The 24,372-nt window shown below is 39.1% G+C and overlaps 1 protein-coding gene and 1 pseudogene across 1 annotated transcript; one reads left to right on the forward strand and one right to left on the reverse strand.

The window, feature by feature from the left end:
- Positions 1–1,757: 1,757 nt before the first annotated feature.
- On the forward strand, positions 1,758–19,403 carry tinagl1 (tubulointerstitial nephritis antigen-like 1). Its single transcript, XM_033975331.2, has 12 exons — positions 1,758–1,868; positions 4,732–5,041; positions 6,736–6,802; positions 9,714–9,806; positions 9,887–10,001; positions 11,608–11,734; positions 11,862–12,012; positions 12,084–12,270; positions 13,039–13,084; positions 13,723–13,846; positions 16,822–16,867; positions 17,191–19,403. The coding sequence occupies exons 2-12, from the start codon at positions 4,738–4,740 to the stop codon at positions 17,353–17,355; spliced, it is 1,425 nt and encodes a 474-aa protein (XP_033831222.1). The 5' UTR covers positions 1,758–1,868; positions 4,732–4,737; the 3' UTR covers positions 17,356–19,403.
- Positions 19,404–22,188: 2,785 nt separating this feature from the next.
- Positions 22,189–23,946, reverse strand: LOC117379036 (lens fiber membrane intrinsic protein-like; annotated as a pseudogene).
- Between the last annotated feature and the right edge of the window lie 426 nt (positions 23,947–24,372).

Consider the following 24,372-nt stretch of genomic DNA (forward strand, 5'->3'; position numbering starts at 1 on the left):
TCAGTACAACAGAGTGGGTCTTTGCTGGCAAGTAAACAGCACACATATATAATAATGACTGAGAAGGTGGTGACAATAAAACAGTAAACATGGCTCGGAGCGCTGGTGTTCAGGTGGTTGTGTAAGACGAGGGAAAAACATAATTATACCTTCATTGCAAAAAAGTGAACAAGTTACTCAGAAAACACGTTAAAGTTACTTGCTGAAAGAATCTGTCTGAGGTGTTATGTCATTTCAGATGTTGAAAAATAGTTAATGGTTCAAAAATCCCAAACAAAAAATAAGCCAATTTGTGCTTAACTAAAAACAAAACTGTTGCAATGCCCTAAATTTGACTTCAGATGAGGATCTTGCTGTTGTTGGTTTGTTGTTTGTTGGTGTATTTACAGACTTAAATCTAATGGTTTAATTTCAACATCTCACAGCTGAAGTTAGGCAATTCCATCTTTTATTCCTTATCAACAGCATCCCAGTCTGTTGGCAGTAGTTTCCCTTATTGTGCATTCCATGAATTCTTAGCTGTTTTAAAATATTTACAGTATCTAAGCTTTCAGCATAATGAGTCAGTTAGACCATACAACGACGTCTAATATAAGTCTTATTTTAAACTGGTAAATCCTGAGCTATTTAGCACGAAACAAAGAGGGTAAATTATTAAACAAGACTTATTGTCAAAATATCTGCTTCTGTTCTTGTCTTATTACTGTAATAATGGGAAACAAACACTGTACTTTTGTTGTAATTGTTCTGACAGGTTTTGTGGCGCCCAGCCTGACAGACATCCACTGTGTTAGAGTTATTGATTCAGACATCAGCTTATTGATCGTGTCAGCGGGGGGTCTTCTATAAAGGCAGCTGTGACTTCTGAGGGCCACCATGTCTGTTAAAAAAGGTAAAAAAAAATTAAAATTAAATGTTGTTATCGCTTCTCTTTTGTTTCATTCACATATTTGAGTAATTCTGGATTATTAGTCTGTCTACATCTCCAAAGCTCAAAATGCTCTGTTCCACCTTGTGATGTCATGAAGTGGTAGTTTACAGCCAACTTTTACTTTTCTTCCAGGGCTTAAATTATCCAAATTATTCTAGTGAAGGTGTTTGGAGTTTAAAAACACAGTGGTGCATTTCCTGTATTACCATATGACAGAAGAACTCCTAATATAATAGCCTAAATATGCAGTTTGTGTGTTAAACATGTGTGAATGAAACAAAACAGAATTGTGGGTATATTTAAGATGAGGAAACAAAATTATAACATAGATAGAAAATAGCGTAATATGGGTGCTTTAATAATTGTATGAGCAAGCAATGTCCCTGTCTGTTAGAAAGGAAAATTGAGACTGCAAAAACAATGTCTGTCAACTTGTCCAAACAACTGGCTGGGGATTGAAGCAGGCATAAAATGTCAAATATTTGCCCCTTGTGTTGCCAAAACCTCATGTCTAGAACTTTCTTCAGGATTCTAGCGATCGGAAACCTCTCTTTATTGTAATCTCTCTATTTTTCAAGGTGAAGTTATGCAATCAGTGGCCACTAGAGGGTAGATCAGAAACGTAGGCGCTTACCTATTACCTAGGAAAGAAAAGTTCAAGTTTTGTGAAGAGAAATGTTCTGCCCTGAGAGTGAGTAGATAGAGTAGTTAAAGGAAGTGTCAGTGTATTTGTGAGACAGGCAAGCATTGTAGCAGCAAGGGACCGGACAAGTGTGCAGGGGTGTGAGGGGGAGTGGTTAGAGTTCACTATATAGAGAGAGTGACAGAGCAGACTGCAGGACAATCTGAGAAAGACCTTTTACCCAAAGACTTCACCTGACTGTCACTTCTGAAGCAACACACAAGGATTATAAAAGATAGCTTACTTCAATTCAAGGTAAACATGAACTTTTTCCTGCTTTGTTTTCTCGGTTAGTTTTTGGGCAGGTGCATTCACTTCACCATAGCCACTATTCTCGTGTTACCTCAATTATATTTCTTTAGTCTGGTGCATTCTTGTCCTACTTAGATTATTCTTTCTTCTAATCTCTCTAGAGTGTTTACAGTTGCAATATGTTTACTTTGTGGGTGTAGAATTGTAAAATGTGTAAAATATTTGGGCTACACTCTGTGGTAGATACATTTGAAGGTTACTGAGTTCAGACAGTTCAGTTTGTGTAGTTAGAAGAGCAGACTGATAATGCCCACCCTTCACTCACCTGCCGTGTGCCTGGTCCCATTATGGGTCACACCTGCATTGTTATTATTATACATGGGTTTAGGGTGCACTTTGTAACTTTTCAGCTGGTGGGTCTGCCATCTGCTTGTCTCCACTGAGGTGTTATTTCTTTGCCTAGAATGTCCCACAGTATGGCATTAAACTGATCTTTTTCCATGGAGACAATCAGGTGATGTCACCGACACAGTTTACGAGACAGGGCTGTGGATAGGCGAACCCGCTCAAGGTTTTTAGCAATAATAATAAATAATAAATTAATTAAACATGGATACATTTAATACCATATTGTGGAAGATTCTAGGCAAAGCGAGAACAACCATGCAGACAGGTGGCATACCCTCCACTAGGAAAGTTACATAGTGTGCCTTAAGATTGAAATGATTGAAAAGAAAAAAGATTGAAACGCTGAAATGAAAGTGATACATGTAAGAACAGAATGAACAAACTTTGCCTGAATATGCTTTGAAATCATTTTAGGTTTAAAAGGTTCTACATTTTGTTTACTTTGGCGCTGTTGTTAGCACAGAGATCACTTGCTTTGCTTGGACTTGCTGAGACTGAAAGCAAAACAATGTGACATTAAATTACATTGGAAAGAGTTAAAAAAAAAAGTTTTGTTGATTCTTACCATTCAGTCGTACTGTTTTTTGTGGGGTTTTTTTTAAATGTTGCCACTTGTTGGTGTGCTAGTGGAACTTCTCTCTGTTTCATAACACTTGTCCCTCTGTATGGGACCACTAATATGACTACAGCTGCCCCTGCATTGATGGGCCATATGGTGGTCTGGCTTTGGGACACAGGAGGAGTAAATGAGATAAACGATTAAAATATCATCTTCACAAAGGCTCTTGTTGATGTAGTTTTAAGATAGTGTGCTTCCACTGTAGTTGGGTTGTTGATTGGTTAGTTAGCTAATTACAGGACAGAGAAATTCTTATTTTTATTAATTATGGAAAGTTGTCTTCAATAGTGTTCTGGCTTCTGTTAATTTAGCCAGATCAACATATTCCACAAGAGCTACGCAACAGCAGGAAGATGGGGCTAATGCCATGGTGAAGGTCTCCTTTTTGTATTTAAACTCCTGTCTGTAACAGGAGGTACTAACTAAACCTTTAGCAGACAGTGTTTTGATCAACACGTGGGTACATTTTGACCCGAAGGCCTCAGTATCTCATTTAGCAACAGACTGGTAGGTGTTTTATTGCACGGCTGCTACAACAGAACACTTGTTGTAAAAGGAAGAGACTTGCTCATCCCAATGGCCATATGTCTGCTTGTGCATCAGTGTGAACCCGTGTGTGTGTCTCTGGACTAAAGGCACAGTCATGCAGAAAACAGACCAGCAAAGATCCTTTTTCCGGAGCACTGCTTTATGTGCGGGGTGCCTATTATGCTCTGGGATCTGATTGGATAATTAATGATTTGATTTATGTAAGCAGAGGCCAACCCCCATTCATTGTTTGACCCTGTCCATAGGCTCTGTACTTAGTGACAGGCCAGCACACACACAAACACACGTGACCTTTGTTGAGGATAACTGGACAGAGATGGGTCCTGGGGTGTGCATTGAACAAACACAAAACAGACATGCACAAAAATGTAATATATTTGTCCTTACTGTAGCACGTTTTCTCATACCCAACTAAGTCATCCCCACAGGTTAAAGGTGGACTATGTAACTTTTGTAACCATCTTTTGCTTAGTCTGGAATATTCCACATGTGGCATTATACGTATGTATCTCTATAGAGACAAATAGATGATGCCTTAAACCCAAGTTAGACAAGGCAAGGCAAGGCAAGGCAAAACAAGTTTATTAGTATCGCACAATTCATACACAAAGTATTTCAAAATGCTTTACAGAATAAGAAAGACATTCAAATCACAAAACAAATCAAAACATGATTACTCATCATCAAACCTGTAACTGAACAAATATAAGTTAGTTTATTCAGTGCTATACAATGCAACATGCACTTGTAATATATTTATTAATACATTCGTAATTGTTTTATTAATGAGTCATTTCCACCAATAGGTCAGCTGCTTGCTTTTGTCTATTATTTCTCTGACTTCCTGCTACAAGAAGCACAACTCCTTTTCTGTTCAGATCTTTAATAATATTGTGTTGGTTATTTTGGACATCCCTTGACTGGCTCACAGTATGAGGCACAAATGATTTATGGAGGAGGAGTAATGGTCAAGTCCACATTTTCTTATGAAGTGTGGTTTCATATAAAGCTACTGTTTGTTTTGGCTTATTTTAAGGAAAGTTGGGAGAAAAGAGATCCCAGTCGATTATTTGGTCTCATTGCTGCCAGCTTATTTTAGGCTTATCTTTTATTTGTGTATGTGTACAACCAGTCTACCATTTGACTCGATGTTTATGAAAAACACACAGCAAAAACTCAGTGGTATGCTGGCAACAGTCACATGTGAATGTTTACACCTACACAATGCACCCTGGGAAAAATCATGTCTGCAGCCATAGATGCAACATTTAACAGTACTGTTTTTTACAGCTCACCATGAACACCATCCTGTTGACTGTGGCTGCGCTGCTGTTAGTGACTGGAGAGGGTACTGCAGATAGGATTTTGTCGAGAAGGACCAAGAGGGAACTGGCGAGCCCACTGCATTTGAGAGGCATCAGGGACCCGTATGGCTCGTACTGCCAGAGGAGAGGAGGATGCTGTCCAGGCAGAGATGACATGTGTACTGTACCATATCTGGACACCATCTGCTACTGTGACCTCTTCTGTAACCGCACCGTGTCCGACTGCTGTCCCGACTTCTGGGGGCATTGTCTGGGGGTGCAACCTCCTTTTATTGGTAAGTGGTAATAATAAATCTACTTTTTTTTTTTGGTGGGAAGAAAAATTACTTTTAAGACATACTCAAAGATTCATTTGACTTAACATGTGTCTGGGTACATTTGGAACAATTTGGTTTAGGACCATCTGAAATACTTCTACCACTCATTACTGTGTAAATGAAGAATAGAGTAGTGTGGCCCAGCCCTAGAAGAGCTCTGTCTCACAAAGGCAAGTATGGATGCTGGATCCTTTTGTTCAGAGCAAAGTGTTTAATATACATTTTAAAATAACTGATTAATCTCACAAATAACATAACAAAATTTACATTTTTTCTTTGATCTTTGATCTGAATAAAACCTAAATTTCAAAAAATAGCAATGAATATACAGGTTCTGTGTCCTCTGGTGGATGTAATAAAAGCAGCTTTGAAACAAAGTCCAGATGCATATCTCAGTTTCTTTATGAAACACCTCTACACTTTCTGCGTATTGAAGTAGTAACTGTGAAAAGCACTTCATTGCTGTTTTAGTAGCATGTATTTGATGTAAAAGCAAAAATAATAACATCAACAGGAAAACAGTGAATCTGAAACTGACTGAAATGTTCATTTGATTCTATTGTGCAAGCTTTCACTGTCACTGCTTAACATGCAAAGGTGCAAAATGTGCAAGTGAGCACTACCTGAGCATGGAGAAGGAACAGTGAGCTTCTTATTAACCCAGGAGGAGGGGAGGGGGGTACAGAGGGATGAATGGAGGTCAGACCAAAGAATGTGGGCTATGTGGAGGCAGAGACATCAGGCCTGGGACGGGTGACACTGAGGTCCCGACAGGTATGTGCTCCTATATGTGACAAAGGGGTTCAAAAGGCGGTGCTTTGACTGGTGCAGGGCATAGCGTACATCATACAGTAATACAGCTTAAAAGAAAGGCAGAGGGATTGTGGTCACCTACACAACAGGTTGTTCTTATAAAGACTGACCAATGTTTATTCATGTTCTGATTCAACTGCTTATTACCATGTGAGAAATGAAATACTTACCACTGACATATCAAATCACCTGTTGAGTACTGGAGAATTATATGTCTACAGGCTGTATCTGGCACTCTAGTATTTTACAGTGAGTTGTGATTGTCCACGACAGCTGTAGGGCATAAATCCCACTTTGCGAGGCCTCACGTTATTGCCTCATTATATACACTGTCACTTCACACTGTAACACCATGCACTGAATTCTTTAACAAATTTACACCCGCTGCAACCTGGACTATAAGTCATTTCATAGATAAAAGTCTGTCACCAAGTCTCTGCTGTTTACACAACTTGAGATGGTGAGTGTTACGGGTCAAATTCCCTCCAAAGGAATGTCTAAAGCTGAGTCACTCTTACTACGTCATGCTTTGAGTTAAAAAATGTACTTTACCTGCAGGAGGTGAACCCTGATTAATTATTGATGCATTGGGTGGGCTGCGTTCTTGCTCTTCTCATTAGATAAAGGTGAACATAAGCTGGTTAAAGCATGGAGGAAGCCTGAGAAGGCAGGAAAGACGCTAACGCCACATTCCTACTGTGGATTATGGAGCTCAGAGCTTCTTAGAGCTCACATATTCTGTGTGTACACTCACACCCAGACCAACATTCACACACACAAGAAGAGCTATTAGTAATGATACACTTCAAATAAATTAAGTCCCTTTTTTGTCTCCTCAGGCACCTGCGAACGAAATGGAAACAAGTTCTTAACAGGGCAAACATACAAAGAGAACTGCAATTTATGGTAGGTAAACACACCTTTCTGCTCCTGATGCATAAAAAGCTTCCCACAGGTGAATAAAGGTCCAGACAAACCCAAACTAACCTACATCTGCATTTTACATCTAATAATATTGTAACATGTGAAAAATGCCTGAACTGAAATTACAGTGACTATCCTCTGCACGCAGCCATCTATAATGTGACTATTGCCTTTCCCTGAAAAAGTCATTATTGCTGTTATTCTTAGTTTCTCAGCAGGGGAGCAATATCTAAACAAATAGAATGGAAAGCTTTTAATGACGTTACATAATAAGCAAACAAATGTATCTGCTGCTAAATAAAGATGCTACTCATATAAACATACTTTATACAACATGTCAAAAAATCTGCAGTTCATAAATATGCATATCTAAAGTGCATGTTGTTATTTAAACTATAAAATATTGCTTGAAACACAATATAATTTTTAGCAGCCAAATTGTGGCCAGGCCTGTCAATGGTAACAAATCTTGAAGCACGCTATATTGGTACAGAGAAATATTGCAATAAACGATAATATTGAAACTACTTTATGCCACTGATTAAGATTAAAATAAAGCAAGATAACCCCAGGAAAGCCTTTTTAAATTGACAGTATTATTAAAAGGCCTGAGCTGCAACAAACAAATAGCAGAATGAACCAATAATTAGCCATAAGAGCGACTTATTCAACCCTCTGATACCTTTCTAAAGCTTTAACATCATCTTACCATAATTGTCTAATAAGCTGTTTAAGCAGGTTAGAAGAAGCTTGTAAAACATTCCATCTGTCCTAAAGGAACATTATATCTGTTCCTGTAGTGGGGGTTCAAAACGAGGAGAGGAAGTTAAGAGTTTAGACAGACGAAGAGCATTCCTCACCTGTTCTCGACTGTGCTATTCTCACTACAGTGTCACCAAGTTTCTGTCTTTGAATTTAAATGGTAATTTCTTTTTGGTTTAGTATATTTATATTTGTGCATGTTACCTATATTCAGACGGAAGCACACAAGGCTGTTTGCCAGGGCATGTCCAAACTAAACATTGTTGACCCTCAGCTCTTCAACTCCTCACATGGTACAGCTGTCGGACTCTGCCCTCTGTCACACTGAAGACGTATTGAGACAGCCCTATTAGATTTGAGTGAAAGGTCCTGATGGTTGGGCTGATAAGAGACGGACTGGAAACCGCTCTCATTGAGATTTGATGGATTGCAGGGCACAAGCTGAAGTGCACAAGGACAAGCGTGTAAAGATATTCTTAATTTAGCAGAAGACTTTTGACTTGTCGACAAAGAGGTCCCATGCCCAAACACTTTCACACAGACTTACTAAAGCAGTACACATGGACTCTTGAAAACTTGCACCTTGACTTTGGCACATTTGCACTCCTCCTACACGTTATAATTTCCCAAAAGGCCATCCTCCCATCCCGATACAGTCTGACATAGCTTCCGCTTCAATATAGACACCTCTCTCTCTCTTTGCTCTCATTAACAGCACATGAGCCCCCACACTCCTATCTGCACTTCCGCCACAAACTGTCTGGCCAACAGTTCTGCAAAATAATGATATAAGAAAATATAGCTGATAGATTTAAAGTGCTTCAGTAGAAGGATGGTTGTTGATTGCTTTATGTGCTAGAGACATTTCACAGTTATAAAGCATAACATATTTGGGTTTATAACTGCTCAATACATGAAGAAAATTGCAATTGCAGATGGATTTGTGAAATCAGTCACCTTGAACAGAAATTTGGCAGAGCATTGCCACATCATATTCCCTGAGATGGCATAAACAATAGCATTCATTAAAAACAGCCTTTTCTCCATCTACTACAACATTCCTACTACTGTTTTCATCGCAGTATTGATAGTACATGTGTTTTTAAACTCAAACATCTGTTGCCATGTGAGCGCGTACACCTTGCGTCGGTCTGTGAATTATATAAGTGAAATCCCCATGTATATCCCCATGTCCCTGAGGTGAAGTCATTGGGATTATCAAGCGTGACCTGGAATGTAAAATATGGCCTTCCGTTGTCCACATAGGCCTCATTACTCACAAGAGCGGCCACCCTGTGTCCGTGTGCCTCTGCGGCTCTGTCATTACGCCCGCACTCATGTTAATTTATTATGCTCCGTGACCTGGTGGTGCTTTGCTGGGTGCATGCTTGCAATCTTCTGACGGGAGGGAGAGGTCAATGGTCACTGTCTGTACTCCTGCACTTCTGTCCAACGCTTCGAGGGTTACAGGGAGGTTTTGTGTGCGAAGTGCGAGCATAGAGGAGGTGCATATAATGGATATAGTGTGCCTGAAAAGGACATTAGATCTGACTGTGTGAGTTGATAAAATATGTCTGGGCTCAGTTCAATTATTTCACAGGTGTAACAACAAAGTATGTAATGTAACTGTCAGCAAATGAGCACAGATGTCAAACTTGTAAACTGCATTCAAAATAAAAGTCAGCTGTGGAGGCACACAGGTCACTCCTCGCTATTTTTAAACACGCCCAATAAAAACAAGTAAATGTCATTGTTAATATCCGGCTCTCTTATCCACTTTGTCATCTTCCCGTCTTCTCTATTCAGGGAGCACTCTCTGAGCTAAAAATGGACCAGTGTGCTGCTGCCTTAAAAGGCTTCATGTGGCCTTTATCCTCCTCATCTCTGTCTCATTCTCTCTCTATCATTTCATCATTCTATATTATCATTCCATATTCTTCTGCTGGTCGGCTGCATGTCTCTAATGAAAAGAATGTGCCCTTGGGATGAATAAAAGTAATTCTTATTCTGGCTGTGATCATTTTCACATACTAACTTGGCTCATATTTAACTTTGAATATCCCCTGGGTGTCAGCAAAATCTTTTTTGGAAAATCAGTCTTAACTATGTTATTTTTGTGTATCTTTTGTAGTACATGCGGTTCTACTGGGCGCTGGGAGTGTGAGCAGCACTCCTGTTTGATGGAGGCAGACATGATCCAAGCAGTAAACAGAGGAAACTATGGGTATGAGCCATACAGCACTTACCGTGATGATAAGATCTATAGCACATGTAGTTCCTGACTTCACTGTCCTGCTCTTTCAGGTGGAGGGCTGCTAATTACAGTCAGTTTTATGGCATGACACTGGATGAGGGCATCCGCTACAGACTGGGCACACAAAGACCCTCCAGGACTATCCTGAACATGAATGAGATACAGGTATTTCACATTAAGGATTTCAGTTTATATACTTTAATACATCACAGATATTCGCAATTTTGGAAACCCCCTAGGAGCTCTCTAGCATTACCAAGCAGCTTTAAATATCAAGAAACAACTTGGGAATTTGTCTCTCAACAAAATGAGGTACATTCCACAAAGGCAGAAAATGCAATTTACTTTGGGGGTTAGTTGCAACATAAAATAATATTGATGCAGCCAGGAGGCATTGCTGCTGGAGTCAAGGAAGACAATATCCTTCCCTCCTTAGGAAATCTCTGTTAAAGAATTTCCCCTGACTACATTTCTCCACTGGAAACACCCCGTACATCCCAAACACACCCACTTCTTCAACACACTTCACACTGGATTATTTATAGCATTTTGTAACATCTGAATCTCTGGAATATGAACTATTTACATTGTTTGGAAATAAAAATGCCATATGTCCTACTCAAGCATAATTTACATTATTGCATTGCATTGAGTAGTCAGATGTGTCTTTATTTATTAATAACTTGTACTCTGTTGTTGTTGCCCTAATTCTACAAGAGAGAAGCATTTTTCACTTAATTACGGTGGCTCCTGAGCAGGTGACTGCCTCTGTGTCTGGGCCCTCAGTCCACTGTGATCCACGGCGTCTCTGTTTACATTGCACCCAGACAGATTACATAAGACAGACCCAGAGCAGCAGACAGAAGATAGAGGGGATGGTGGCAGGCATAAAGAGCAGCCTCCTCCTCTGTCTGCACCTCCATCTCTACATCACATGTACTCCTGACTCTCACAACACACCGCGGCCTCATCTGCACGTCCCAGAACGTCCCTTTTCAGTTAACGACATCTACAAGTCCCTGCTTGTGTCAATACATCTCAACCCATTCATAAATCCTCATTCCTCCACACCTCTTTTGAAATGGCCCCAAATTGGATCATTTCATAACAAATCCTCCATTAACTCCTTGCTGTTTCGTTGATAGCTTTTCTATGCCTTGAGGATGTGTTGTAAGCTGGTGACCTCAACCTTTCACCTTTGGGATAGTGGCACATTCCTCTGTCATGTATCAGCTGTCTGTTTGGCCTATGCATACTTCAGGAGGGGGACGTCCGTTTAACAGAAGCGTGCGCTCTGTTATCACACATAACTGAGAGATTAGGAGTTCACCCAACCTTAAGCGGAGATTAATGAGCAGAGTATGATTGGCATTTCCAGAGTCATGTGAGCCATAATATAATGAGGATTTATCTTCACTGCTGTATTTCTTATTGAAAACATATATAACACACATATTCTTCCCATCTTCATGGAGAGTGTCCAAAAATGGAAGTGACTATGGAAATATATGGAATCAAAGGTAGCTGTCGATTCCACTGCCTCACAGTTTGACAGGAGGCCAAATGCTCCTAATTGCCTGTGAATAAGTCCTTTTTACACAATGCTTGATTAACATGCTTATGCAATCAGCCCATGATCAAGCTGGCATGGCGCAAAGAAAAGAACTGAATACTTTATTGTAATCCAACATTTCCACTGCAGTCCTTCAAATCATACTTAAGCTTAAATTCTAACATAAACATTTCTTAACAAAAAATGTGTCTCCATTAGATGAACATGGATCCCCAGAGCGAGCAACTTCCACTTTATTTCAACTCAGTTGAGAAGTGGCCCGGGAAGATTCATGAGCCACTGGACCAAGGCAACTGTGCAGCATCCTGGGCGTTCTCCACAGCAGGTAGGTTATAAAACATAGAACATGCATTTAAAACAAAATAAACTGAACTAAAGTACTTCAATCGATTGTCTGGAAAACTTTGAAGAAATAGATAATGCCATTAAAATACTGTGTTGCTCTTCATCAGCTGTGGCTTCAGACCGAATCTCCATCCAGTCCATGGGTCACATGACACCACAGCTGTCTCCACAGAACCTGATTTCCTGTGACACTCGTAACCAGGGGGGCTGTGCAGGAGGACGCATCGATGGGGCCTGGTGGTACCTCCGTCGCAGAGGGTACACTATTAACCCTCTAAATCTTTGCTTATTTCACAGACAATTTTCTAACTTTTGCTCTTGGTTTACAGAGTGGTCACTGAAGACTGCTACCCCTACAGACCCCCTCAGCAGACCCCGGCTGAGGTGGCCCGCTGCATGATGCAGAGCCGATCTGTCGGCCGGGGGAAGAGACAGGCCACACAGCGCTGTCCCAACACACACAACTACCACAATGATATCTACCAGTCCACTCCTCCATACAGGCTTTCCTCCAATGTAAGTAATGCATCCACCACCTGCGCTGCCACTTCCTGTAAACAGTATGGTGTAACTGCATTCATGACATTGTGCTCAGATACAATGTGATTCCCCTCACATGTTTTTCCAGTGTGGACATTAGTCATGCATTTTTGCTCTGTATGAATGAATATGGGAACATGTTAAACTACTACACAGCTCCAAAAGGCTCCTGAAGACAGAAGATATAATATACAGTAAATGCAAAGCCTATAACAGTATACTCTATAAAAGCTATACATTCTTGTTTGATTCTCACCATTGTTTTCTAAATGACTTTATCGCTGAGTGCATTCAGCCTATTTACTGTATCAAATAACTTGTAAAATTGAATTTTGCAGTTTGTTGTTATTGATAGACACTATTACTGACCTAAAATAATTATATCAAGCTCTAAATTGAGCAAAACATTATTTCGGTATTACTTACCAAAAATATTTTTAAACCTCTTACCATAACACCATAGTTACCTAATTTAACATCACAAATACATCAATATTCTATTGCTGACACGTCTTTTATCAGACTTAGTCATATATACAGTGGACCGAATCAATCAAAGCTAACTGACACTAATGCTAATGCTCCTTACAATCATTACTGTGTGTTATTTGTGTCTCCCAGAGTCAATATGCCAGGCATTAAAAGAGGAGACCCCGTCTATTTCACTTTTAACATCTTCAGAGACTGTGATACTCCTCCCCATCTCACTGACACATAATGAGCTTTATCTGTCTTGTCTCACAGGAGAAGGAGATTATGAAGGAGATTATGGATAATGGCCCCGTGCAAGGTAAGATGATCTGTCCAAGTGTTTGCCTCCTTAAATATAATAGTAACAGTGCTCCCTCGTGTGTTAGTGAGTCCACACAGTAACAACTTGAAAAGCTTGGAACTTTCAGGGTTGGGTTACAGGTCTGACCCTTGACCTTTACGCTTTTAATAGATCTGGCCACATTTTAAACTTTGACTCTTAACACCTGGTCAAAAACTGTGGACCATCATGTGTGCAGGGTCAAACTGACTTCGCTTCACAGGCCGCCTCATTGTCTGCTGCCCATCTGGACCATTGTCAAGTCCACTTAAAATGCAGCGAGTGTACGTGTGCGTGTGTGGGTATGTTTGTGTGCGTGTGCGTTTGTGTGTGGGTGTGTGTGTATGAGTGTGTGTGCTCTGTGGGCCCGTGCCAGGTCTTTGGGTTATTGTTAAGCCGTCCAGAAAGACTTCTGGCTTCAAGACAAGTTCCTTTTTGACAAAGCTAAAGATGTGAGTGCCTGAGTATTGTGTTGCATTGTGTTTCATCCTGGTTTTGTGGAAAGTACAAATGAGTATTAGTATTAGGTACATAGCATTTCAATGTATTCTGTACTAAGTCTTTCAAATATAGTGCAGAATTTTGATAATAATATTTATAACATTTTGCTTTTCTAGCTATTATGGAGGTGCATGAAGACTTCTTTGTTTACAAGAGTGGCATCTACAAGCACACAGACGTCAGCTTCACAAAACCTCCTCACTATCGCAAACATGGGACACACTCAGTCAGGATCATTGGGTAAGTTTGTTACGCAATAAGTGATACATTACATCCAACCCATTGCAGCCAATTGGATTCTTTATAGGACTGAGTGATATGGCAAAAAATATTTTAAAAATGAAGTGATCACAGGGGGAAAACATTAAAATGGCTTTCAATATTTGTCTCATGAGCATACAAAAGCCTGAGTTGCACTTTCACTGTTATTTAACAGAAAGAATGGTCAAAATGATCCCTTCAAAGTCAGAGCTCTCAAAGTCTGCTCCTTTTACTATCAGATTGGCTGCAGACCTTTGATTAAAAAAAGGATGATTAAACGAATGGATCTCAATTTGATTAACTGCAGTCCTAATGTTGTGGTGGTCAGACATAACTAAACTAGTAGCATTGCTCTGAGTTAAGGAAGAAGTTTATGCTTTTGCTGTTTCTAAACCCATAAAAATCTACTCTGAGGTGGAGCCAAAGTTACTAACTCCAATCGCAACAACATGGTTTATCAAAGACTTACCTCTGTAGTGGTAGAGGTTTAGCTCTGTATTGTTGAGGTCTTTTAAAGTACTTGTTATTACTGGAACTATTTCTGTTTTCTTTTTTTGCAACTATGCTTATTATGAATCAGACAATAACTGTGTCAACTTGACTTCTTACACTGTCATGAGCAAGTAGATAAATACGCCTCCCTCCCTTCCAATTGTTTTTGGAGACACACCTTGTCTCCATTTCTCTATGGGCCCAGACAAACCCCTCTTGTCCCTGTTCTCCTCCTTCAAAAACCACAACAACCACAAATATGCAGTCGTGCAGACTGCTGGCACACCTGGAGACCCTGGCCCCTCCTATGCACTCTTTTTCATCTCACCTGTAGATGTTAGACAAGCATACACGTTCTGGAGTAAAAATAGTATAATAAAATATATAACTTATTTATCTGTAAATGCCATCAGAAAATAGCAGCTTCTTGTGTTAAAAGGGCAGTCAATTACCCCTTTGTTACTGACTGTCTACTTCTGATCTTCAAAAGAAAATCACATATAATAATAATAATAATAATAATAATAATAATAATAATAATAATAATAATAATAATAATAATAATAATAATAATAATAATAATAATAATAATGCCTTAACTTATCCTGAAGTGACGTGAGTTATGTAGAAATTCCTCTTTGCTTTGACTAAGGGCTTTTATCTGATTTGTCACTGATCAAGACAAAACACGGTGCTCCTGCTGCTGTCTGTGATGTATACGTTTGATGATTGACTCATGTACAGGCTTGTTCAACATAAACACCCCAACTTTTATCCTAAGACCTGTACTTACCTTGTTCAAATAACATGCCTCACAGCTCAAAATGCTCTGAAAAATGTTTTCATGTAAAACTGTGTGTGACTTGTGCCGACGTCACTGGTATGCCCATAAAGATTTAATGTATGGTTTCAAATACAGTAGGGCTGATCAAAACAAAGTATGATTCTAGGAATATAGGAGTGTAGCCTTCTAAAACAACAATCAGAGAAACTGTTTTTTAAATGTTTTATTTAATTTCATCACATGCATTTCTGAATTAGTGGGGATTGAGTCTACAGGATTAACATTATTTGTACATATTATGAGCACTTGAAGACAGAATATTTTGTTGGATAGACACTTTGTTACTTAAATAATTGGAGGCAAATTTTCAAATTGCAACCAAATGTTGGTTTTCTACCCCAAGTGAGGGCATCAATCTGTTTAGTGGTATGTTAAGTCCCAACATGGGACCTTCCAATACCTTTAATAAACTTAGCCCTATGCCTCCTCCACTTTGGGACAGTTGGACGGAGAACGACCTTTTGAGCTCCAACCTGCCCGCCACGAGCACCAGTGTGTTTGCTCAATGTAAATCCCACAGCGGTGCATTGGCTTAAGCCTGGGCCCTGGGAAAGTTTGTTAAAACTGTATTGAAGCGCAGTGTGCTGGAAAGAGTATTGTCTGCTGTGCTGATCCTGAACGCACCGGACAGAGACGGGATCAGTGCCCCCGGAGGAGAGGTCAGGGGCACACAGGCCCATAGTACAGCAGCCAGGGCAGAGGGCATGTGCCATGATCAGATTCTGATTCAGTCTGGCCCTACCAACTGCAGGTCTCCTTATGAGTGAAAATAAAAGTCATGTTGGATTGAAATAAAATGCTTTCCTGATTGGTTGACATCAGGTGTTTTCACAATGATGCCAGACTCTAATAAAATCACTTGCTGATAGAAGCTTGTCTCACGTGGTGTGGTGGCGGCCCTCAGACTTGGCACAGACCAGAACCAGGCTCACAATTTTCCCAGCATTCCTTTCTTTTATAAAAGATAACAAATGATTGGGCACCACAAGTCTCTTGGGAAAGTGAAGGCTCCAAGTGAAAAAACAGGATGGCTTTGGGAGGCTGTTTTGATCATGGCGAGTAGAAAAAGTTAGGCATCTGAAAGTTGGCAACAGTTGACAAGAGTTGGGACCTGAGAGTAAGGTATGATGGGAAATGGGATTTTTCAAGTTGATTTGAGGAGAGAATATGTTTTTGGAGAGGGCATTGGGGACACAGATAGTGTGTCTGTTTTACACAGTACGTGTTTGGTGGCTGGATATTGACAAGACTGACTTAACTTCCCTGAGACCTCCTCTTTGCTTCCTGTTTCATGCTGGAGCACGGAAACAGCACAGGAAAAGGGGAATTCCGTGTTCTTTGGAGTGGAATGATGTACAAGAGCAGCTAGGTGTTGTCCAGCCATAAATATCACGTTTTCAGGATGTTGATGAAGCATTTTCCCAATCTTGAGCGTAATCTGACACCCCTTCCTGCTTGTATCTCTCAATAATGCCACCGTGTCCAAGGTGAACTCGTTCCTAGAGTGTCACCCAAATTGCCTGGAAATCTCCTAAAGTTTAAAATAGAGACCTGAGCAAGACGCTGTTTAATGTTGATCTGTTTAACATTTCCTTCCTGTTGTTTGTTTCATTTTCAGTTGGGGAGAGGAGAGAAGAGTTGATGGAACAATACAAAAGTATTGGGTACGGTTTCAATTTCTATTTCTATGTTTTCTTATAGTGTTTGTTTATAGAAAAAATAGCTATATCATGTTTTTATTTATTTATTATTTTTTTAATCATATGACATATTAAAATAGTGTGCCTGTAAATGTCTTGGTTGAGGCTCAAGCATTGCTCAATAAAATGAATGAACATCACTAACTTTTATAAATCCTCTTTGTGTACTCTTAATATTTATGTTACTATAGACAACGTAGTTCATATTCAAATTTTAGATATTTTCAAAAACAAATATTGTAGAAGATAATTCCTCACCTCTAATCCTGTTTCCATTATCCTTTCAGATTGCCGCCAACTCTTGGGGAAAGAACTGGGGTGAAAACGGCTACTTCCGAATTGCCCGAGGTGAAAATGAGTGTGAAATCGAGGCTTTTGTGATCGGCGTTTGGGGCAGAATTACCATGGAGGACATGCACAACCACCATCATCACCATCGCAAGCGCAAATAAAGACATTTTAAATCCCCATGAGACATTTACCTTACGCCACATTGACTGAGGCGAACTTTACCAGAACAGTGGATCGACCATGTTGCCTAGGATACAACATCAACCCTCTTCAGACCCTATTACACTCTGGGGTCGCTAAAAACCTCCTTCTTCTCCCTTTAACATGTCAACCTTCACTGCTTCCTCTGTAACTCAGTTTTTATTGCTTCACAAACAACGCAGACATCTCCAAAGACCCGAGTTTTAAAAGGTAAAAAAAACCCTTACCTGACAGAAAAATTTCAAAAGGTCCATTATGGGCCACAGTGCTTTCGGGCTAAATCTATAAACCAGACAGAGGTGAGACCTGAGGGGACGGCTCAGAAAGGAGGAAATTTGAGAGGCAGATTGTTAGACGTGAGACATAAAGCTATTAGGGACACCCAGGTCTAGTGAGTAATGTGATATAATGTCAGATATGACCTTTGTGGCATGGGGCTGTCATTCAAACACAAGCACAGTTGCCTCTTTCGCTCAATTTAACACTCACCATTGAGTTAACTGTAACTCCAGGCAGCACTCTCTCACACTCGGCCTTTGAGAGCAGGATTTTCACTTTGACCAATAATCAAACAAGAAGTCTTAAATATTTTTTACTCAAATCAGTTGAATTTATAATATATGGCACTGTTTTAACTATTTGACTGATCATAGAGGCAGTTATTTTCAAAAGGTTTTATTATTTAAAAAAAATGTTGAGAAAACATCAGTTTGGTCCAGTCTGGTCTAATTCCAATTTAAACTTTCCACTATATTTAAGACCAATGTAAAGGTACATTATGTAACTTTTCTGGTTGAGGGTCTGCCCCCTGCTTCTCACCATGGATTTGTTATTGCTTTACCTGGAATTTTCCACAGTATGGCATTAAACTTAAACAGTATCCATGGAGAAAAGTAGGTTACTCCAGACAGCCAAGTATACAGACCAGATCTGTGAAGATGCAAACCAGCTCGCAGTCAGAATGCAAGGTGCAAGACACATATATTTAATGCCATACTGTTGAACATTACAGACAAAGTGAAATCTTCATGGAAACAAGCAGGTCGCAGATCCTCTACCTAAAAAGTTACATAGTGTGCCTTTAAAATATCATTACAATTGTTACTGTTTGCTTGTTTGAAAAGTTGTATTTTAATTTTTATGTTTGTATATACTGTTGTAGCTATAACAGCGCTTTCTACGTTATTTGACCAGTGCTGCTAAAGTCTTTCTTTACTTATCACAATATTTCAAACCAGCATTTGCCAGGTCAAGATAAAGCATACAGATGCTCTATATTTTGTTTACAAGCACCCACATCCACATAATGCTTATTGCTGGAAACATTTTCTTCCTTATCACAGCGTCTATAAAGTTTTTATTGGAGGCTAATTGAAGTCTCAACTGGTATATTATTACCCCTCACTGTAAATTACATATTCGCTGTAACTTCAAAACACCTTCTCATTTCTGTAAAATTCTGGCTCAGATCAGTTGAAATTTGAGACGATGTGCACATTCATTCAAATTTTGTGTGTAAAATATTGTGTGTGATCATTTTTGAATGTTTTAGCTTTAGCTGTCACGCATTTCAAAACTGTTTTATGTCGATGCTGATTAAAAATACAGCTCTGTGGTGCTTCTTTATATTTACATATAACTGTATGGTCTGACCTGATACAGACGTCATCACAAACTCAAACCAAAGGTGCATCCTCCATCTTTTCATCCTCTGTTTTTTGGACCAAACTTAATGTAACGCAGTGACGTTTTCATTATATGGTGTTATATAGTGACAGAAACAGGATCAGTAGCACTGTTCACCCACTGCAAAGCTCTCTCACTCCAGCTGTGTTTTTCCACAAAGCATAATGTGAAACGACTGCTTCATAGCCACTGACTTATTTATAAAACATGTAAATTATCTGCTTTTGTCCTATTTCTGTTGTGCATATTTGTCAGTGATTGAGATACACATGGAATAAACTGTCTCAAAAAATTGAATAAACTGTCTCAAAAACAAATTGAAATTTCTGTATTTCTTATTCAATATATATATTTTTTATTTTCATTGTGTATGACTGTATGTTTTTGCTAATATTTGGGGTCAGTGAGTCAAAACGAGTGATGTGCTGAGGGGTAAACCAATCTGATGTGGCGGGCCGGACACAGTTTGTGTAAGAGTCTGCTGTGTCAGCGTTTCACTAGTGACAGCAATAGTTCAAAACATTCGTCTGTGGATGTCTGTTTGGTGCATCAGAGGGTTTAGTTCACATACTGTTTTTTTTTTTTTTTTTATTAATTCTAAAATGTCATATGCCATTTATCAGTTACTAATAACTACAATGCTACAAAAAAAAATTAAATCATTATAAATAAATCTACATCTACAACTTTATTAATGTTCCATTCTCCCATCTCAATTATAGTCCAATTATAGAATGTTGTATTGTCATTTGAAAACTAGTAAAAGTGAAGTAAAACGTTAAGCTGTAACGTTCTAGCTGCATACTCGGTTACATCCACTGATGGAGTTTTAATCCCTATTTTGAAATAATAATATAATAATTTAGATGAATCATTATAATTTGCTGCATCTAAATAGCTAACAATATATAGATATTTAAAAAAATAAATAAATAAATAGGAACAGTGCAACTTGAAATATTGAATTACACAATCACATTTTGCTTCAGATCCTTTAGGGCAGAGGTTCAAATAACATGGTGCTACTTCTCTCGCTACTATTTAAGATCTTTAGTTTGTTTTTATGGACAAAGTGTGTTCAGTTGTTTGTTCAGTTCCACACCTGGCTGCACACCTGTCCTGAAGGTGAGAGTGGACTGGAGACTCCCCTGCGCCTGCTTGAAGCCAGACCAAATGCAGGTTGCTTTAATAGGCCTTATTAGGAGGTGGGTGAAAACTACCAGGTCCGACGCAAAGCTGCTCCTCCCCGGGGGGCTGACCTTCACCTTGCATTCCTGCATCTGGTGAACATTTAATGAGCACTGGGCATGTACTCTCCAAACAATGGGACATACTTGTGAAAATATTTTCCACTGTGAATCTGAAAGGCTGTGACGTCGACTCTAGTTAAAGCAGTTGTGAGCACACTTCCCTCCATTCAAAAGGCCAGGTGAATCCAGACGCTGGGATGGAAAAAGCTCTTTGAAGTTTGACATGTGACCAAAAAAGATTGACTTTTTACAAATTTACACATGAGTTCTGTACGTTTGTGCTAAATAAAAGAAATGATTTCGTCTTCAAAAACAACAGCCTTGCAAACAAATATGTCAAAAAGTGGAATGTTGGTAACTTTGCGTGTAGGCCTATTTATTTACTTTTCCTTTAGGTATTTGAGTTTGTTTGTTAGAAATATGAAATAATACAGGTTCTAGCTCAGTAAAGGCTTAACTGCTTCACCAAAGAATCCAGAGAATAACCATCACTATTGCAGTTTATCTCACACACAGCAGCAGACTGTTGGACCCACTTTATTCACAGGGAGCAGGGAGAGGGCCAGTGTTCTCTTTCTGTTTACATTTTCCTCATTGTTTTTGCGTCATGCGTGAAGCAGGTCATTTATTATCGGCGTCACTGCCTTGGTCCGTTCCTCTCAGCTGATCACCCAAAGGAAGTGCTTATTAAAGTGAAACAATCATTATCCAAGTCTCCACCCAGGAAGTACCCCGGTCCAGCAAACGCTTACTGACACTTTGCTTTTCTCAAGGGAACTTCAACAAACATGATGTGAGAATAGAAGTGGGAGTAGGTTAATAAATATGAGAAGTCAAAAAACAAACAGAACAGATTTCTTAATTTGTAATAACAATAACCCAAGATTAAAACTGTCCAGAATCAGGACGTGCTGATTTGTCTGAGTAAAAACATAGTATTAAATAAAGGCTACTTGAGAAGAGCCATTTTATCACACTATTATTACTGTGACCCAGTGGTGGAAGAAATACTTGTTTTTGTTACTTAAGTAAAAGTATAGATACCAAGGCAAAAATACTGTGAAAAAATAAGTGAAAGTAAGAGTATCACTTGGAAAAATAAATAAATAAATAAATACAAGTATTAAAATATCCTTTTGAAAATGTACCTAAAGTAAAAAATAAAAGTATTTCGCGCATGGAATATAGCTTCAAATATAGTGATTTTGGTACAAACAATATTTTTTTCCAGACTGTTTTTATATGGACATTTTTGTTTTCTCACATTATAAATGTGTTAAAAAATAAACCCGTCAGCCTTTTCAGAAGGTCTCAAACAAACATAAAAAATACTTTACTTGTCAGTCCAATTAAAAAATGTAGTGAAGTACAAAGTACACATACCTTCTCTCAAATGTAGTGAAGTAAAAATAAAAAGTAACCACTTTAAAATGTACTAAGTAAAGTACAGATACCTAAAATGTGTACTTAATTACAGTACTTTACTACTTGTGCTTCGTTACATTCCACCCCTGCTGTGATCACAGTGTAGTAACTGAGCTACTTTTACCACCACTTCTTATTTGACCCCTTCTAAAATAAAAACATATAATCTAGCAGTTTCTTCTATTAGAACAACAACAAACTGTGAAGTACCAGAAAAGCAGAAATACTAAAACCTTTACAGGTAATAACATACTTTATTTTTTAGAGTATTTAGTTCCTCTTTTACTCCTACATGTTTCTGAAGGCAATGCCTCTTCCAGCATCCTGTGTAGTCAAATAAAAATGTGTAGCATGAACATACAGTAACAGAGCATTACCTTTGATGTGTGCTCTGTGCAAACAATACTCCAATTCCCATAAGACTTCTTGCATTATATTTTTCATAACACAATAAACCTATTCCTCAGGGAAAATAGTTTGTTTGCAATGACTGAAATGACTCTCCCTGTTTATAAAGTACTAAAAGAGAGTTTGATAACAATAGAAAACAGGCTCCATATCTAATCCCTTTATTGATACACAATCGTATTATTATTTTTAAAGCAAAATGTATTGAACAACTTTTTCACTGAATGCACGTTTAGTACATTTGTAAGTGCTGCCATCTACTGGTGACTTCTTGAATTAACACACAGGGACCTCTAACTTTGTTGAATTGAATTGCCAAATAAATACTAAATAAATAGATAAAAACAAAGCAGAAGATATTATGAAATTTAAATTCTTCATTGGTCTTCATGAGCAGACACACACTTCATGTCTTATTCTCTGTCGATCAGTGCATGCTTTTGTGTTTGCTCATGCTTTTACCACTGTCCTGTTTGAAATTTAAATTACGCACTTTATCTTGACTCAGCGTGGGCCATTTCCTCTTCTGCACTCACACATTCTGTAGGCACAAATGTAGAAAATACCTGCAAAGGAAAACAGGAAACTGCATTCAGGTCTCCTGGCCTTTACAGTGTGGGGTTTATTTGACAACTGTAGAAAACATCATATGTCTAAATGTGTTATTTTGGTATGAACTGATAATTTACCTTTCAATAGGAATATACAAGTTTATGTCAAGGTTATCCCTACCATTCAAAAATTCTTCTAGTTCTAATGATTTCTTCTGTCTTTTTAATTTAGTGAATTGAGATTCAAATGGCTGAAACACTTGTCTATGACTTTTATACAGTATTGTTGTTCTTACCTGCAAAGAAGGTCATGAGCATGGCCACCCAGCCCAATATGTACGACCAGGAGAAACGCCAGTCACCAAAACGTCTTCCCAGGAAGTTCACTGTCACTCCGGTGTAGATGGCCATACCCAGCAGAACAAAGAAAGCTGGAAACAAAACAGGAAAATGTAATAGAAGTTCAACTATAGATGTATAGTGATGAATATACTACTATCTGACTTACTAGAGACAAAAAACATGATTCCTGCAGCAAAGGAACGGTTGAATCTCTCAAAGGAGGAGAAATGTGAGAAGGACATGATGCCAGCGATGATCCCAGCAAAACAGGTCATCCCTGACAGGATCATGAAAGCCCTGGTGGCATTCCAGTAGGCTGCCAGAGCAATAAAAAGGTTTGGTGCAATTATAACAGGAGCTGATCCTGATATTGTTTTATACATCTTTAATTTTTTTTATTTTGACATCATAAATTCAAGCGCATAATGGAGCTAGTGACCTGAATTAATTGCCATGATAAGTACATCTCCATGTGGTGCTGCCTAGACCATAGATGGAGTCTTACCTATGCTGTCCGTCTGCATGTAGCACTTGTTGGCCATGCAGTACCTCCACAGCCCCTGGTGGGCGTAGTTCCCTGAGAGACGGTACTGCATCCAGTAGTCTGTGGCGGTGCACACCACCAGGAGAATGTTCCCCACTATGGCACAGAACAGGCCCCCACCCATAAAGCTGTACATCTTGAGCTGAGACAACGGGCCCACCGCAGAGCAACTGTTCAATGCATAGGTGTAGTTAGTAGTTAGTTGTGTTTTTCTATTTCAGTTAATAATAATAATAATAATAATACATATGAAACAATTGATATATGTGTACCTTTTCCCTGATTGATGCATTATATAAAGTCAAACAGCCAAAGTTTCTTTTGTTCAGTAGTCCAAATGCAAAACTATTTTCCAAAACAAATTTTCCACAGGAGCACCAAAAAACACAGTGATTTGTTGTGCCTTACCTTGAATCTGGAGCGCACCTCTCAGCTGCCCACCTTTCTGAGGCAAACACACACAGTGGAGTGTCAAGAGAGCAGTTTCTCACTTGGACATAGACAATACTAGGACCAAAAGTTGTCCCCCGAGTGTTTCTGTCGATCACAGCAAAATCCTTTGGGGTGTGAGCTGTGCCTGAATGAAGAGGCCCGGGGCCCAGCACATGTGATCCATGGGAACACAGAGCAGGGCTGGTCTGTGTGACTTCATGCTCTGTTTTGTTTGTTTGTTAACAGTGTGCTCCAGAACTGGGGATGTGCAGAGGTTTGCAGGACACTGAGATTCAATGCATCATGCTGAAATAGACAATATGCATTGAGTGCTCATAC

This window comes from Periophthalmus magnuspinnatus, chromosome 11 (genome assembly GCF_009829125.3).
Source record: "Periophthalmus magnuspinnatus isolate fPerMag1 chromosome 11, fPerMag1.2.pri, whole genome shotgun sequence".
NCBI classification, from domain to species: Eukaryota; Metazoa; Chordata; class Actinopteri; order Gobiiformes; family Gobiidae; genus Periophthalmus; species Periophthalmus magnuspinnatus.